This window comes from Salvelinus sp. IW2-2015, linkage group LG8 (genome assembly GCF_002910315.2).
Source record: "Salvelinus sp. IW2-2015 linkage group LG8, ASM291031v2, whole genome shotgun sequence".
NCBI classification, from domain to species: Eukaryota; Metazoa; Chordata; class Actinopteri; order Salmoniformes; family Salmonidae; genus Salvelinus; species Salvelinus sp. IW2-2015.
In genome coordinates, this window is record NC_036848.1 from 35841824 (window position 1) to 35857342 (window position 15519).

Sequence of the window (15519 nt, forward strand, 5' to 3'; positions counted from 1 at the left end):
GCTTTGTTTATTGGTTGTGTGGTGCATTAATTGAGAACAATATTTAAATAATGATAATGACACAGGTAGCAATGCTATTGCCCCCCGCTCTCTCTCGCTCTCTCAAACCAGCTTCTGCCCTTACCACGAGGGCTGGGCCACAGTCTCCCATCCACCTGTGCCCGCGTGCGCGCGCATGGAGCACCACACGTGCCTGCGCATCATTTTCTGACGTCCGCTAATCTGGAAGCTCTCTCCCTGGGCTCGTGGCATAGCCTGGTACTCGCGTGCCAGAAGACTACCGTCACAATTTTTCACCTCGGGATAAAAAAGGACAAAATCAACAATTATACTCACTTTTAAACTCCGTGTGGAAGTTTTTGGGGACTCGATAGCATCAGTCAGATTCTTTATTTTACATTAGGATAACAGTATTTTGATTTTACATTTTTCTCAAGAACGGTAGGTATCCCTCACTCTTGGTATTTGTGTATAGGATGTAGGCTAAGTTTAGCCTGTAGATGGTTATTTTCACAGCTACAGTGCAGGTATTGTGAACTGCGTCAGTGTGTTGCTTGGCGGGACCTGTGAGTGGGCACCGGGCTGCGCTGATAAGGGGGGGTGCCTCTGTGCTGATGGCTCAAGCTTGATCGTAGTGCAGGGATTGTTGTGTGAAGTATTAGTGATTATATTCTTGAAGATGTTATCAAACATTCTAATAGATTATGAGGGGTTCGTAAAGTTTTCATGAAATCTAGTGTGCAGAAGCCTATGTGTATGTACGCGTGAGATGCGCGATAGCGCGCTTGGCACGTTCTGTATCCTCCGGTTGAACAGTGAATATGAGCGAAGCACGCCCCCTTGCAGATGAACGCCCAGTCTCCCCTGCTCTCCTGTCCATACGCTGTCAATGGCAGTTAAACCCCCCCCCCCCCCCCCCCCRCSACGGAGTTTTACCATTCATAGTTATGGAGTTAAGCAGATATTTTTAAGCTAGGTTATTCCTCTGTCTAATCTATAACTAAGTTTAACTGTCTCTCGTTCCAGGAAAACGAGGAAGATACTTCGACCATGGTTGTGTTTACACGGAATGACTGAAACTCATCTTTTCAAATCGCAACTGACGCAAGGAAGAAGTACATTTATGGACGGTCTTGGCGGGGCACATAGGAACTCTACTACTGTATGAATAGCCTACCAACTGACTTTTGCTTCCAGGATTCTACCGTTGGTTCTATATTTGGGTCTAAAGTTCAGTGGTTCTGTCATCTGGGATTGTTGTTTTGTGGGAGAGTGTGGCGTCATGACTTGGAGATAGATCTTGCTATGAGTCTGGCGTGGAAAATACCTCTTGGAAGGTGTGCAGCGGGTTACAGACTGGGAGGACTCGACATCGGCAACTGATAGGCTACCCCTGTTTTTACCGAGCGTAATGCACCTGGCATGAAGACAGAGAATGGATATTATATGGGAACTATTTATTATTCTTCACGCCAATTTCATCATCTGTATATCAGGTACGTTTTTAGTCATTTATATTCTTGATGGGTCCGTTGTGAGACGGAGAAAAGGGCTTGTGCGTTGGATGAGAACGGAGGGAGGGAGATTTGGTAACGAAGTTGTAAAATGTTGCTGAAAATGTTGAAATGAATGAAAACGTTACGAATTATGTGTGCCGTTGATGGTTGGATCAATTGATAGGCCAATTGATATAGGATCTATTGATATGATTCATCTGAGAACGAAGACATTTACGGGCAGAATTTGCCCTAAACTCGGATCTCATCAGTTGTGGTCTGTGAATGTCCCTCGGAATAGATATGGGACAGCCTATAAATCGGTAGCCTATATTGAGGCCAAATTGTGTTTGTGGTGTATTTTATTAAGTGCAGTATTGAATTATGCAAGTGTTTAAAAACTGATTTCAATTAGAAAGGGTCAACTGAACGTATGATCACCAGGACAGAGGTTGTGTGAGAATGATTTCGTAAAAAAAGATCTATATCTATATTATAAATTATTCGACATATTTCTTTAACAGGTTCAGGCTCAGGGCTGACGTTTGCCCAATTTTGCATCGGGGGAAATTGCGGTGTATTTCGTTAAATTATGAATGGAAAGTGATAGTGTAGTATTAGGCTACCACTACTGTTGAACTGTTATAACGAGACAGTGCTACGCGTGCATGAATAATCACCACAGTAACATCAACACATGCACTGGCCATGGCACAATGGCTGTTCCAGAACTATTACAGCTATTATACTGTTAATGTGAGTGGATATGTCCTGCGTAGTAGATAGGAACAGTATTGACTTCTCTTTATCATGTGAGGCTCAGGGCTATAGTATCACGTTATTTCGAGTTTGATCAAAATTGGGGTAAGTGTGCGCATCAGCGAGCGCTGGTTGTGGTGGTGCGCTGCTGGGTTGTGCCATCATGAGTACTCCCGTTGACTATTAGGTAAAATGCATTAGGCTAGATCCATCATCACTCTGCAATGCAAATCCACCTGCTCATCTGCCAACAATTTGTTATACCAACATTTGAGAAAAGGAATGTAATATTGTTGGTATGGACTACCTGCCTGTTCTTGTATCAAAATCCGGTGTTACTCTTATAGCCTATTATTGAAGCGGGTACCCGTTGAGGGGTCGAGTGCTGTACATTAGAGGCGTGCGCCCAGTCGTTTGCTGTGACGATCAGGGATAGGCATATTTGTGCTCAAAACCTCACTCTCCCTCCTTCCCTTTCTCTCAGATCTGTGAGCACATGATTTACGCCGGGCTGTCCTTTGGCACATGTTCCCTACAGCTGGACTAAATTAGGATTGTAGGATAGTTATAAAGGACCACGCACGCAGGTCAATGCATTTGATACCCCGTGGAATGTAGTCAAGGAGATTAGCCAACGTAATATTTGGATGACTGGACAGCTTACCTTTGAACCCGGTCAGACTGCTCCTTTCTGCAAAAGGTCATAGAAGACACATTATGATGATCAGCTTGATTGTGTAAAAGTTTAAAGGTTTGGAAAAGTACTGCATCACATGGCTATATCTCCTCAATTGATACAATAGGCATAACCCCAATTTTACAACTTTACATCATGGGACCAATATCTGGCCAACCTACTACACAGTGTAGGTATACACACCATCTCCAGAACCAGCCAATTGAGACCAGCCAACTCTGTTTTAGCATTGGAACAAAATATACACTAACTAACTGTCAAAGACATACATTATGTCTCATTCTGCCTTACGTTTAAAAAAAAAAAAAATCCATCTGTAAAAGGTTTCATATAATATGTGACTCTACCTATCTGAGCTAAATTGTAATACCATGCCATATTGATCTAAAAAAGGGAGATAAATGATTATCATTGAACTGCTGAAAGTTATTGATCCAGATGGCTTAAGCATTTGTTTAATCTCTACAATAGAAACAGCCAACCCTGGGACTGTATCAGCTGTATCATGAGACCACAATAGGCCTACAACTGACTATTCGGTTTGAAGCTTTGACACTTTCAGAGATAACACTGTTGTAGACTGTCATTTCTCAAAGTGAGAGCCAAACAAGTCTCACTTATCCTCAATTGTCTTGTCGGATACTGCTAGGCTTTCCGTTGACTGTGAGTGCCAAGTAAACCATTTTCTTCTCTGTTCTCATTTTGTTCAACCACATGCTGATGCCTTTCTATCCACTTAAGAGCCTTTTCACACTTACGACACTTTTCGTTAAAAATCTCAAATGTAAACTTGCGTATTTGCTACAGTACATCTTGACCGCTACCTCCGGAGGTAGTGCACAACCCTCGCAGACAGTTGCCCCCTTGAAGCATAGCAGTGTAAACAGAATTGCAACGCTGAGCCAACACTCCTACAGTATAAATGGTAATAGCAGAGAAATATTTTTGAAAAGCTGAATTGTATAGACATTTTCGTTATATTTGAGACTTGTTTTATTGAGTTTTTACCTGAAATTGCAGTAACAGACTGTCACAGTCTGAAGTTGTTGCAGCAGCTGCCAGCTGCACTGAGACAAGTAAAACTATGAATGGCCATCCCCATCACCAGAAACATGTCAAATGTAGATATAGGATATGAAAAATGGGATATGTTTTTGTCATTGGGAAAATTGTGTGGTGAATTCAGAGGTGGCACCACAGGCCCAAGAGTGGTGTGGGTGAAATTGTTTGCCTGGGGCCCAGAGTTTTTCCTGATCTTGTACTAGGCTAACCTAACCAACTCTGGACCCTAGTTGTAGCGTATGACATCGTAATAAATCAACGGTTTTATATGGGCTATGATGGGACCAGATTATTTGTCTAATCAGGTCATATGGTTTAAAAAAAAAACTCCTGGAAAAACTCCTGGCCCTAGGGAGGATGGAAACATAACCCTTTACACAGACAGAGACAACAACTGTGATTGGACAAAAACTAACAGGGCTGAGCTTGCTGTATGCAGGGTTCCATTGTGTAGGCCTTTGCATCTGCAATATTATTAAAAGGACCACCCGAAGTGTGAATATAAACCCAATTTGATCACATTCACATTTTCTCAGAACACAAATAAATGGGCCTATTTTAGGCTATAAATACTGTGCATTTGGAAAGTATTCAGACCCCTTGACTTTTTCCACATTTTGTTACATCAAAGCCTTATTCTAAAATTGATTATTTGTATTTTTCCTCATCAATCTACACACAATACCCCTTAATGACAAAGCAAAAACAGGTTATATTTTTTATGTGCAAATTTATTTTAAAAAAATACAAAATTTAAATATCACATAACTAGTCAGGCCCTTTACTCAGTATTTTGTTGAAGCACATTCAGCAGCGATTACAGCATTGAGTCTTCTTGGGTATGACACTACAAGCTTGGCACACCTGTATTTGGGGAGTTTCTCCCATTCTTCTCTGCAGATCCTCTCAAGCTATATCAGGTTAGATGGGGAGTGTCACTGCACAGCTATTTTCAGGTCTCTGAAAAACATCCCACAGCATGATGCTGCCTCTACCATGCTTCACCGTAGGGATGGTGCCAGGTTTCCTCCAGACGTGACGCTTGGTATTCAGGCCAAAGAGTTCAATCTTGGTTTCATCAGACCAGAGAATCTTGTTTTTCATGGTCTGATAGTCCTTTAGGTGCCCTTTGGCAAAGTCCAAGCGGGCTGTCATGTGCCTTTTACTGAAGAGTGGCTTCCATCTGGCCACTCTACCATAAAGTCCTGATTGGTGAAGTGCTGCAGAGATGGTTGCCCTTCTGGAAGGTTCTCCCATCTCCACAGAGGAACTCTAGAGCTCTGTCAGAGTGACGATCGGGTTCTTGGTCACCTCCCTGACCAAGACTGTTCTCTCCATGATTGCTCAGTTTGGCCGGGCAGCCAGCTCTAGGAAAAGTCTTGGTGGTTCCAAACTTCTTCCATTTAAGAATGATGGAGGCCACTGTGTTCTTGGGGACCTTCAATGCTGCAGAAATGTTTTGGTACCCTTCCCCAGATCTGTGCCTCGACACAAGTCCTGCCTCAGAGCTTTCCTTCAACCTCATGGCTTGGGTTTTGCTCTGACAACTGTGGGACCTTATATAGACAGGTGTGTTTCTTTCCAAATCATGTCCAATCAATTGAATTTACCACAGGTGGACTCCAATCAAGTTGTAGAAACATCTCAAGGATGATCAATGGAAACAGGATGCACCTGAGCTCAATTTTGAGTCTCATAGCAAAGGGTCTGAATACTTACGTAAATAAGAAATGCAAACATTTCTGTAAACCAGTTTTTGCTTTGTCATTATGGGCTATTGTGCGTAGGTTAATGAGTGAAAACTCTATTTGATACATTTTATAATAAGGTAAAGTAACAAAATGTGGAAAAGGGAAAGAGGTCTGAATACTTTCCGAATGCACTGTGCATTACTTGACATTTTCCTGGCCAGGCGTAGATGGGATCAGAGCGCATAGGTTTCTCTAGGCTACCTGCAGCTTTGGTTGTTATCAGTAGGCTACAGTTGATCAGACTGAAACACAGACTAATCGTGCATGTTGACAAATCATTTTTGGTGGCGGGTATGGGCCTCCATATAAAACTGCTCGTCATGGTGAATTCACTTATAGAGTAGAGTAGAGTATTATATTATTAATCCCAATTTGGAAAATAGTTTTATCACAGCATGCATCATCAATGATTTACAATGACAGAACACGCAACTATGACCAACACATTATTTATTTTTAAATAACAAAACAAAATACACATTAAGACAAAGCCACATGCACCAACCATAGTATCCCTAAAATAATAGTCTGATTCAAGTGCTGTTTTCTATCCTACACTGGGGAAAACAGGAAACAACATTTTCCAATAGAAAGACCTCATAAGGCAGTTAATCCATCATACTCATTAAAAAGCCTCATGGCTGTGGGTAAAAATGACCCACGTTTTCAGTTGCAATTTGCTTTTACCAAATGTAATGATTTGCACAATATTGATACAAAAAATGAAGCCTGGTTTGTTGTACCGTAGGCCTACTTTACTTTCATATTCGTATTAGAGGGTTAATTGTTCATTTATAGTATCTCTGTGCTTTTGTCTTGAAGCTCAAATGTATTGAGTGTAGCCTACAATAAACCCTTTAATTATCTGCACATACATGCTTGTGAATTGTTGCATTATTCAAGAGTGTAATATGGTTTGGTTGCATTATTCAATAGTCTAATATGTTTTAGAAGAAAAGTTCTGTAATTATTGAATAGTTTGGGGTTACTAGCTAGTAGCTACTGTGATATTTACGCTCAATTATCACATTGCCATTCTCAACAAAAGGTAAGGCAAGGATGTAATGTGAATCGAAAAGTAGAATTCTCTTTCGCCACACCGCTCTTCAGACTCTCCATTATATCTCGTAGTGGGAATAGGGCTGTTCATGTACATGTCGACCAGCTCAAAATCCCTACGTTTCCCAACAGAGTGAGCGAGAGAGCGAGAGAGAGCGAAATCTAGCTGGTCATGGAGAGGTTTTGCTGAGATTGAACACATAGATTAAACTGCAGCATCAACTCTTAATATTGCACACATACGTAGGTCTCTGGAATCAAATCAAATGGTTCTCCTCTCTACTAATGCCCCCAGCCCTATCCATTCCTTCCTAAAAGGACTACGCTTCTATTGGCAGTTATTAGTCGTAATTACTTTTTGGGTAAAAAACCTGGGTTGAAGCTCAGCATTTCTCTCTGGGACCTCTCCAGGACATCTCAGCTTACTCATCACATGACCATAATTCCCTGAAGCACCTCTGTTGTTTTGCATGATCCCATATCAGCTGTGTCTCGATGGAAGTGTGAAAGTTGCCATTTCCAATGCAATCACTGGCTACTTTGTTTTCCTTTTGTCTTTTGAACACGCTAGTAGACAATGTGTCATCACTGAATCTCCCCTTCATGTCGCTGCCTGTCTGAGTTTTGCAGACACCAGATCAAGTATATCTATCATCAGTAGGCCTAAGGATAAGCACACCCCTGGGTCAATACAGTGATCCAGGACATAATCTGAGTAGAATACCCACATCAAAACATTTTAGACGGGTCAATGGCTTACTGTAGCAGTGTTTTCTATTAGCGCTGGCTGAATTAGCCGGTTACAGACTCATTATCAGCCAGATACATTTTCCACTTTATATTAACAAGGCTACATTTAATTTAAAAGTTTCAATTCACTAGTCCGTCGAGCCCTCTACTGCTAGAATGAACGATATGCATCTTGTAGCGATCTAGTGATAGCATAGGCGCCTGTCAGTTACAAAGTTAGTGATGACAGGGAAGCACTGCAGAGAGGAGGAGGCAAAGCGAGAGGTTTCCCTCGCGCCCAAATCTGTCCAAAATAAACACAATGCGTTTCTACGGGCTTATTTTAGGAAAACGACCTCCATTGTCAGGGCAGAGACATGAGCATCTCTACATTATATACAGGTCTCTGGTTGCAGTCGAATTTCTTTGCACGGAGGAAGAGAGCATGATGCTTGTGAATTTGCACGTCCCACCCAGCAAACTGTCGTTAAAAAGACGTTGAAAAGACGACTATGCCCGACGGCTAATGTACGTTCGGTTTTGGTTGAAAGTGAAAGTTGAAAAGACGTCTTTTTCATATTTTTCATATCGTTGAAAATATATCTTTCATGTCGTTGAAAAGTATTTACTTGTAGCCTATACACATGGATGCAGCAACCAAAACATGGTCTGTTACTTTTTTTTATTAACAATCCCACTACTCATTACATTACTCCAGTATTTTCACAAAACATTCAGTCAAAGAACACTATCTAGTGCAGTGATAACAGACAAAATGCAGTGAAGTTCAAATGAATGTAATTAATTATATTCATTGAATAATTATCCATCAAAATTATAGATATATTTTGTTGCGTTAGCAACGGCCCTGTGTGGTGGTGACGTGAAAACCACCGCCCCCGGCTCTACCAGGAGCATGCTTGAGGTAGTCTACCACAGCTCGCTGAACATCATGGTCAGTGGCCTTGCTGTTCCATTTCTTGACTGCAGCTGTAACACCAAAATAAACACACTAAGTTATAGAAAAGACTAATGGGTATGGAGCATCTTACAGGTTCCCCACGGCACTTAAATCAGCACTCAGGGCTCAAACCACCGGTTTATCACTAACCAATGGTGGATTTTTTGTGTTGTGCAGTAATAATGATAATGTATTACATTTATTCAGAATAATTTGTGGGTAAATGTGGATAAACGTGTTTGTTTTTCCATGTCTATCAAAGACAAAAAGCAATTTACAAGATACGTTTGGTTAAAGTTGTCCATCTCAGGGGCTGACAATTGATTAGGGCCGGGCTCAAACTTGCACGCAGTGTAGAAAAGACGAGGGCCTGTTTGAATGGCGCAAGTTGTCTCTTTCGCTCCTCCCTAATAGACTATTATAATCACATTCATTGGTAAACTCTGAACACTGTAGCCTAATATATTTGTCAGTATGCGGAGATCGCAAGTAAAAAAATTCAACTTGAAATGGGGGAATGTTTAGCCGACTGGATGCTCAGGAGACAAAGGAAATGTCAGATGTATGGAAGACATTTGACTTGAGCTCATAGAAAGAGGAAGGAGCCAGCGCTGCGTGCATGAGCCAAACAAGTACTGTAGGCTACTATATATTTTTTTCTGATTGCTTGGAACAGTGAAAACAACACAAAATAATGTATAGGTGTACCAGAGAGTTGATCTGTACTAATGAAAAAAATTATAAAGGCTTTATTATTATTATTATTTAGGACATTGTATACTGTAGGCTAATTATTCAAGAGAATGCTTGACTGCATTTAAATTCATGACTAGTAGGCTGTGTGATGAATTGAAGTAATAATATGGTCTAATTGATAACAGGCCAGAAAGCTAAACAAAACCAGCATAATGACATACTAGAGAATCTGCTCTAACGAAAAAATAAATAAATGGTAAAGCATTTATTAGGGCTACATCATAGCAACATTTTTTTTTTTACAGAATTCGACCGTTATACATTTAAGCATTTAGGGCTACAGCATAGCAAAATTTAAATTAAAAGAATTTGAGAAAATGTCACGCTGGGTGGACCATTATACATTTTTAGAACTTTAGCGCCAATAGGTTAAAAGGCCATTAAGGTCACATGATCACCTCATTCAAAATTGCCAAGCTCCTAAAACCATTATTTTCAAAAAGGGACCACACAAATTACCACCATGCAAATGAATAATTGGTTTAGAAGACAAAATAACAATCTAGCCTATTAAAACAGACATAGCAGGTCATTTTGATTGTGTGACCTTAGTGACCCTTTAAGCAATGGGTGTAGTAAAGTCTTTTCTTATGCACAACGCAACTCAGCGTGTCTGTTTACAGACTGTAGCCATGTATTGTCTGGTTACGGTAGCAGAAAACCCAGAGGACTTTGCTTTTATGGCTATGACACTCACAGCCATGATAAAAAATGTCATCATAACACATGGACTCTCATGTATTATTGCTTAAATATACCATGGCTGTTAGCCAATCAGCTTTCAGGGCTCAAACTACCCAGTTATTAATACAAAATATACTACAGAATAATGACATGTTTGTATGTACCGTTGACAACAGAGTACACAGTTGTGTTTCCTAATCCCCACTTTGCGTGATGGCTGTTGAAGTTGAACAAGGACATCAGGCCATTGGTAAAGAGCCTGAAAGTCAAGCACACATAGGATGTTCTTTGTGAATTGAACACTTTCAAACTGCTGAGGAGATAAGGCTCTTGGYTTTACTGTCTTTGTTGCAGACAGTTTGTATCACTAATGATACCTTTAAAATGTCTTTCTTATTGGATCCATTCTAGAGATATGACATACCTGTCCATGACCTTGTTGGCCCAGTCCTTTGTCCTTACCACCAATTTTGCTTAACCTTGCAATCTGTGTCAAGAGACTTTGTTTGAAACACCGGAAGTTATGCAGTAATGCACTGTCTCAGTATGACTAATAAATAAAAAAATTCTACAGGCATTGCTTGTAAGAGTGGAATTACCTAATTGTATCGCTTTAGGTCGTGTGAAAAATGCTGACTAAATCTACAGTGTAAATGAAATGTGAAAATAAAATCATTTTCACCGTCAGATTTTGTACATCCACAATTTGGAGCTGCTTCTCTAGTTGCTCAAAGTCTTGCTCCGTCTCCATTCTCTTGACATGGAACTCAAAGAGTCTTGGGGCTCTGCTCTCCCAACACATTTCACCTCCTCCAATATCTCCACCAATTTAGTTAGAACACACTTCTGAAATGAGAACATTTTGTTGACACTGTAGAAATATGGGGTTGTCACACGCAAGAGGATCCCGACAGACAAGATTGTGATTGCAAATAAAAGTGAAATTTGACTTGCAATAATACATATAGTTCAACGTTTCAATAATATTCTATATTCTAATGGGTTCAGTGTTTAACTTTAACACAAGTTTCAATTTTGTAGTAAATTTTTGTCGTTCCACAAAATAGGTGCCTTTGGGACTGGCAAGTAGAAGCCCTGGATGAATCTGCAAAATTCAAAGCCAACTCAGTGTCAACCCAGAGGTAAAAAGCAAAAATAAATAGCACTTGAATTTCTTAAACATACACACTACAATACATATTTTAAGGATCGTTTTAATCTTCAGTTACCAAGACGGAACATGATGTGTATCATTTCTGCTCATTGTAAGTAAACTAGCACCGATGAGCGAGCGCGTCCCCGTCGTGTGCATGTTGTCTGTGTGTGCTCTTTAGTTACTACATAACTGCTCTCACCTTGTCTGGTAGAGTAACAGGATGGATATGGAGAACGTCTGTGCTCTCTGCTCTGGAGGTGGGACTGGCTAGTAGAAGCCCTGGATGATTCTGCAACATTCAAAACCAATGAATAAACCTTCTGAAGGACTTGACCGGTTACCTGATTGAGATTTCTGGACTTGTAAGCCAAGCTGTACTCTTGACCCACCCAATCTGTGTTTGGTCCAGATAGCAAAACAGGTACACCAAATGGCAGAGGGAGAGTTCCAGCTGCTGTGTCCGCTGGATCAACTCATGGCCAAACTGTTGGAGGGTCCTGAAACACAAGCATTATCCAAACCTTTTTCTGTCTGTAGGTGGACTACACTTTTGATTACTTAACAATCGTCTCTTAGCAACTACATCCCGAACATGGGTAGATGGAGAATGAGAGGGGCTAGAGCTGCTGTGTCTGCTGGGTCGACTCCTGGCCAAACTGTTGGATGGTCCTGAAACACAAGCATTATCTTAACCTTTTTCTGTCTGTATATGTCTGTTTTTCTGTCTGTAATGGACTACACTTTTGATTACTTAACGATTGTCTCTTACCAACTACAACATGGGTAGAGGAGGAAGAACGAGAGCGGTTTCGCTGTCTTTTTGGGACTGCCTAGGTGAAGTTGTTGATAGTCCTGCAACAAACATTTAAACCAGATGAATAAACCTTTTTTAGTAGTTGACAGGTTAGCTGATTAAGATGTATGTACTTGTCTGGCAAGCTGTACTCTTGACCCACCGTGTGTGAAGTGAGATGGGGAAGGAGAGCATCTAGAACAGCCAGCTGAATTCCTGGATTGCCCTGAAGCACAAATAAAAACCCAATTTGGGTGTGATCAGGACAACTTAAATGCAAGAATTTGGATAGGAAAATGTACAGTTGAAGTCTCAAGTTTACATACACCTTAGCCAAATACATTTAAACTCAGTTTTTCACAATTCCTGACATTTAATCCTAGTAAAATGCCCTTTCTTAGGTCAGTTAAGATCACCACTCTATTTTAAGAATGTGAAATGTCAGAATAATAGTAGAGAGAATGATTTCAGCTTTTATTTCTTTCATCACATTCCCAGTGGGTCAGAAGTTTACATGCACTCAATTAGTATTTGGTAGCATTGCCTTTAAATTGTTTAACTTGGGTCAAACGTTTCAGGTAGCCTTCCACTAGCTTCCCACAATAAGTTATGTGAATTTTGGTAGAGGTCGACTGATTATGATTTTTCAATGCCTATACCGATACCGATTATTAGAGGACCAAAAAAAGCCGATAACGATTAATCGGCCGCTTTTTATATATATATTTGTAATAATAATGACAATTACAACAATATTGAATGAACACTTATTTTAACTTAATATAATACATCAATAAAATCAATTTAGTCTCAAATAAATAATGAAACATGTTCAATTTGGTATAAATAATGCAAAACAAAGTGTTGGAGAAGAAAGTAAAAGTGCAATATGTGCCATGTAAAAAAGCTAACGTTTAAGTTCCTTGCTCAGAACATGAGAACATATGAAAGCTGGTGGTTCCTTTTAACATGAATCTTCAATATTCCCAGGTAAGAAGTTTTAGGTTGTAGTTATTAAAGGACTATTTCTCTCTATACCATTTCTATTTAATTTACCTTTGACTATTGGATGTTCTAATAGGTACTTTAGTATTGCCAGCCTAATCTCGGGAGTTGATAGGCTTGAAGTCATAAACAGCGCAATGCTTGAAGCATTGCGAAGAGCTGCTGGCAAATGCAGGAAAGTGCTGTTTGAATGAATGCTTATGAGCTCGCTGCTTTCTGCCACCGCTCAGTCAGACTGCTCTATCAAATCATAGACTTAATTATAATATAATAACACACAGAAATACTAGCCTTAGGTCATTAATATGGTCAAATCTGGAAACTATAATTTTGAAAACAAAACGTTTATTCTTTCAGTGAAATACTGAACCGTTCCATATTTTATCTAACGGATGGCATCCGTAAGTCTAAATATTGCTGTTACATTGCACAACCTTCAATGTTATGTCATAATTACGTAAAATTCTTGCAAATTAGTTCGCAACGAGCCAGGCGGCCCAAACTGTTGCATATACCCTGACTCTGCGTGCAATGAACGCAAGAGAAGTCACACAATTTCCCTAGTTTAATATTGTCTGCTAACATGAATTTCTTTTAACTAAATATGCAGGTTTAAAAAAATATACTTCCGTGTATTGATTTTAAGAAAGGCATTGATGTTTATGGTTAGGTACATTCGTGCAAGGATTGTGCTTTTTTCGCTAATGCGCTTTGTTAAATCATCACCCATAGTCTTCACACAGTTCGCAACGAGCCAGGCGGCCCAAACTGCTGCATATACCCTGACTCTGTTGCACAGAACGCAAGAGAAGTGACACAATTTCCCTAGTTAAAATAAATTAATGTTAGCAGGCAATACTAACTGAATATGCAGGTTTAAAAATATATACTTGTGTATAGATTTTAAGAAAGGCATTGATGTTTATGGTTAGGTACACATTGGTGCAAAGACAGTGCTTTTTTTTGTGAATGCGCTTGTTAAATCACCCGTTTGGCAAAGTAGGCTATAATTCAATGATAAATTAACAGGCACCGCATCGATTATATGCAACGCAGAACAAGCTAGATAAACTAGTAATATCATCAAGCTAGCATCTTACTTTGGCTCCTTGCTGCACTCGCATAACAGGTAGTCAGCCTACCACGCAGTCTCCTCATGGAGTGCAATGTAATCGGCCATGATCGGTATCCAAATTACTGATTGTTATGAAAACTTGAAATCGGCCCTAATTAATCGGCCATTCCGATTAATCGGTCGACCTCTACATTTTGGCCCATTACTCCTGACAGAACTGGTGTAACTGAGTCAGGTTTGTAGGCCTCCTTAGTCGCACACGCTTTTTCAGTTCTGCCCACACATTCTCTATATGATTGAGGTCATGGCTTTGTGATGGCCACTCCAATACCTGGACTGTGTTGTCCTTAAGCCATTTTTCCACAACTTTGGAAGTATGCTTCGGGTCCATTGTCCATTTGGAAGACCCATTTGCGACTAAGCCTTAACTTCCTGACTGATGTCTTGAGATGTTGCTTCAATATATCCACATACTTTTCCTACCTCATGATGCCATCTATTTTGTGAAGTGCACCAGTCCCTCCTGCAGCAAAGCACCCCCACAACATGGGGATAATTTTTTTTCTCTGGACGGTTTTGGAGCAATGGCTTCTTCTTCCTTTCTGAGCGGCCTTTCAGGTTATGTCGATATAGGACTCGTTTTACTGTAGATATAGATATAGTTTCCTCCAGCATCTTCACAAGGTCTTTTACTGTTATTCTTTGATTGATTTGCACTTTTCGCACCAAAGTACGTTCATCTCTAGGAGACAGAACGCGTCTCCTTCCTGAGCGGTATGACGGCTGCGTCGTCCCATGGTGTTTATTCTTGCGTACTATTGTTTGTACAGATGAGTGTGGTACCTTCAGGCATTTGGAAATGAACCAGACTTGTTGTGGAGGTCAAAAAAAAATATCTGAGGTCTTGGCTAATTTCTTTTGATTTTCCCATGATGTCAAGAAAAGATGCACTGCGTTTGAAGGTAGGCCTTGAAATACATCCACAGGTACACCTCCAATTGACTCAAATTATGTCAATTAGCCTATCAGAAGCTTCTAAAGAGCATGACATCATTTTCTGGAATTTTAAAGCTGTTTAAAAGTCACAGTCAACTCAGTGTATGTAAACTTCTGACCCACCAGTGAAATAATCTGTCTGTAAACAATTGTTGGAAAATTACTTGTGTCATGCACAAAGTAGATGTCCTCACCAACTTGCCAAACTATAGTTTGTTAACAAGAAATTTGTGGAGTGGTTGAAAAATGAGTTTTAATGACTCCAACCTAAGTGTATGTAAACTTCCGACTTCAACTGTATATGTACAGTATATCATGTGTGAACAATAATCCTGATAGGCAGAGTATCAGGAATCTAGGTAAGACCCAGATGCAGACTGAGAGGAATGAAGTGAGCAGCCTTGGAAAACCGGTCGACCACAGTCAGGATGGCAGTGTTGCCCTCAGACGGGGGGAGACCCGTGACGAAATGCAGGGATATTTTGGACCAGGGACGATGAGGGACAGGCAGTGGTTGCAGAAGATCACCCGGAGCTTGCA

General features: G+C 40.3%; 1 protein-coding gene across 4 annotated transcripts in view; it reads left to right on the forward strand.

Annotated features, from left to right (window-relative positions):
- Positions 1-228: 228 nt before the first annotated feature.
- Positions 229-15519, forward strand: part of ca10a (carbonic anhydrase Xa) — a 304132-nt gene continuing 288841 nt past the window's right edge. For all 4 annotated transcript variants that reach the window (XM_023993217.1, XM_023993218.1, XM_023993220.1 and 1 more), the window contains exons 1-2: positions 229-441; positions 1027-1496. In XM_023993217.1, coding sequence (XP_023848985.1) covers positions 1436-1496 — 61 coding nt within the window. In that variant the 5' untranslated portion in view covers positions 229-441; positions 1027-1435. The remainder of the gene's footprint in view (positions 442-1026; positions 1497-15519) is intronic.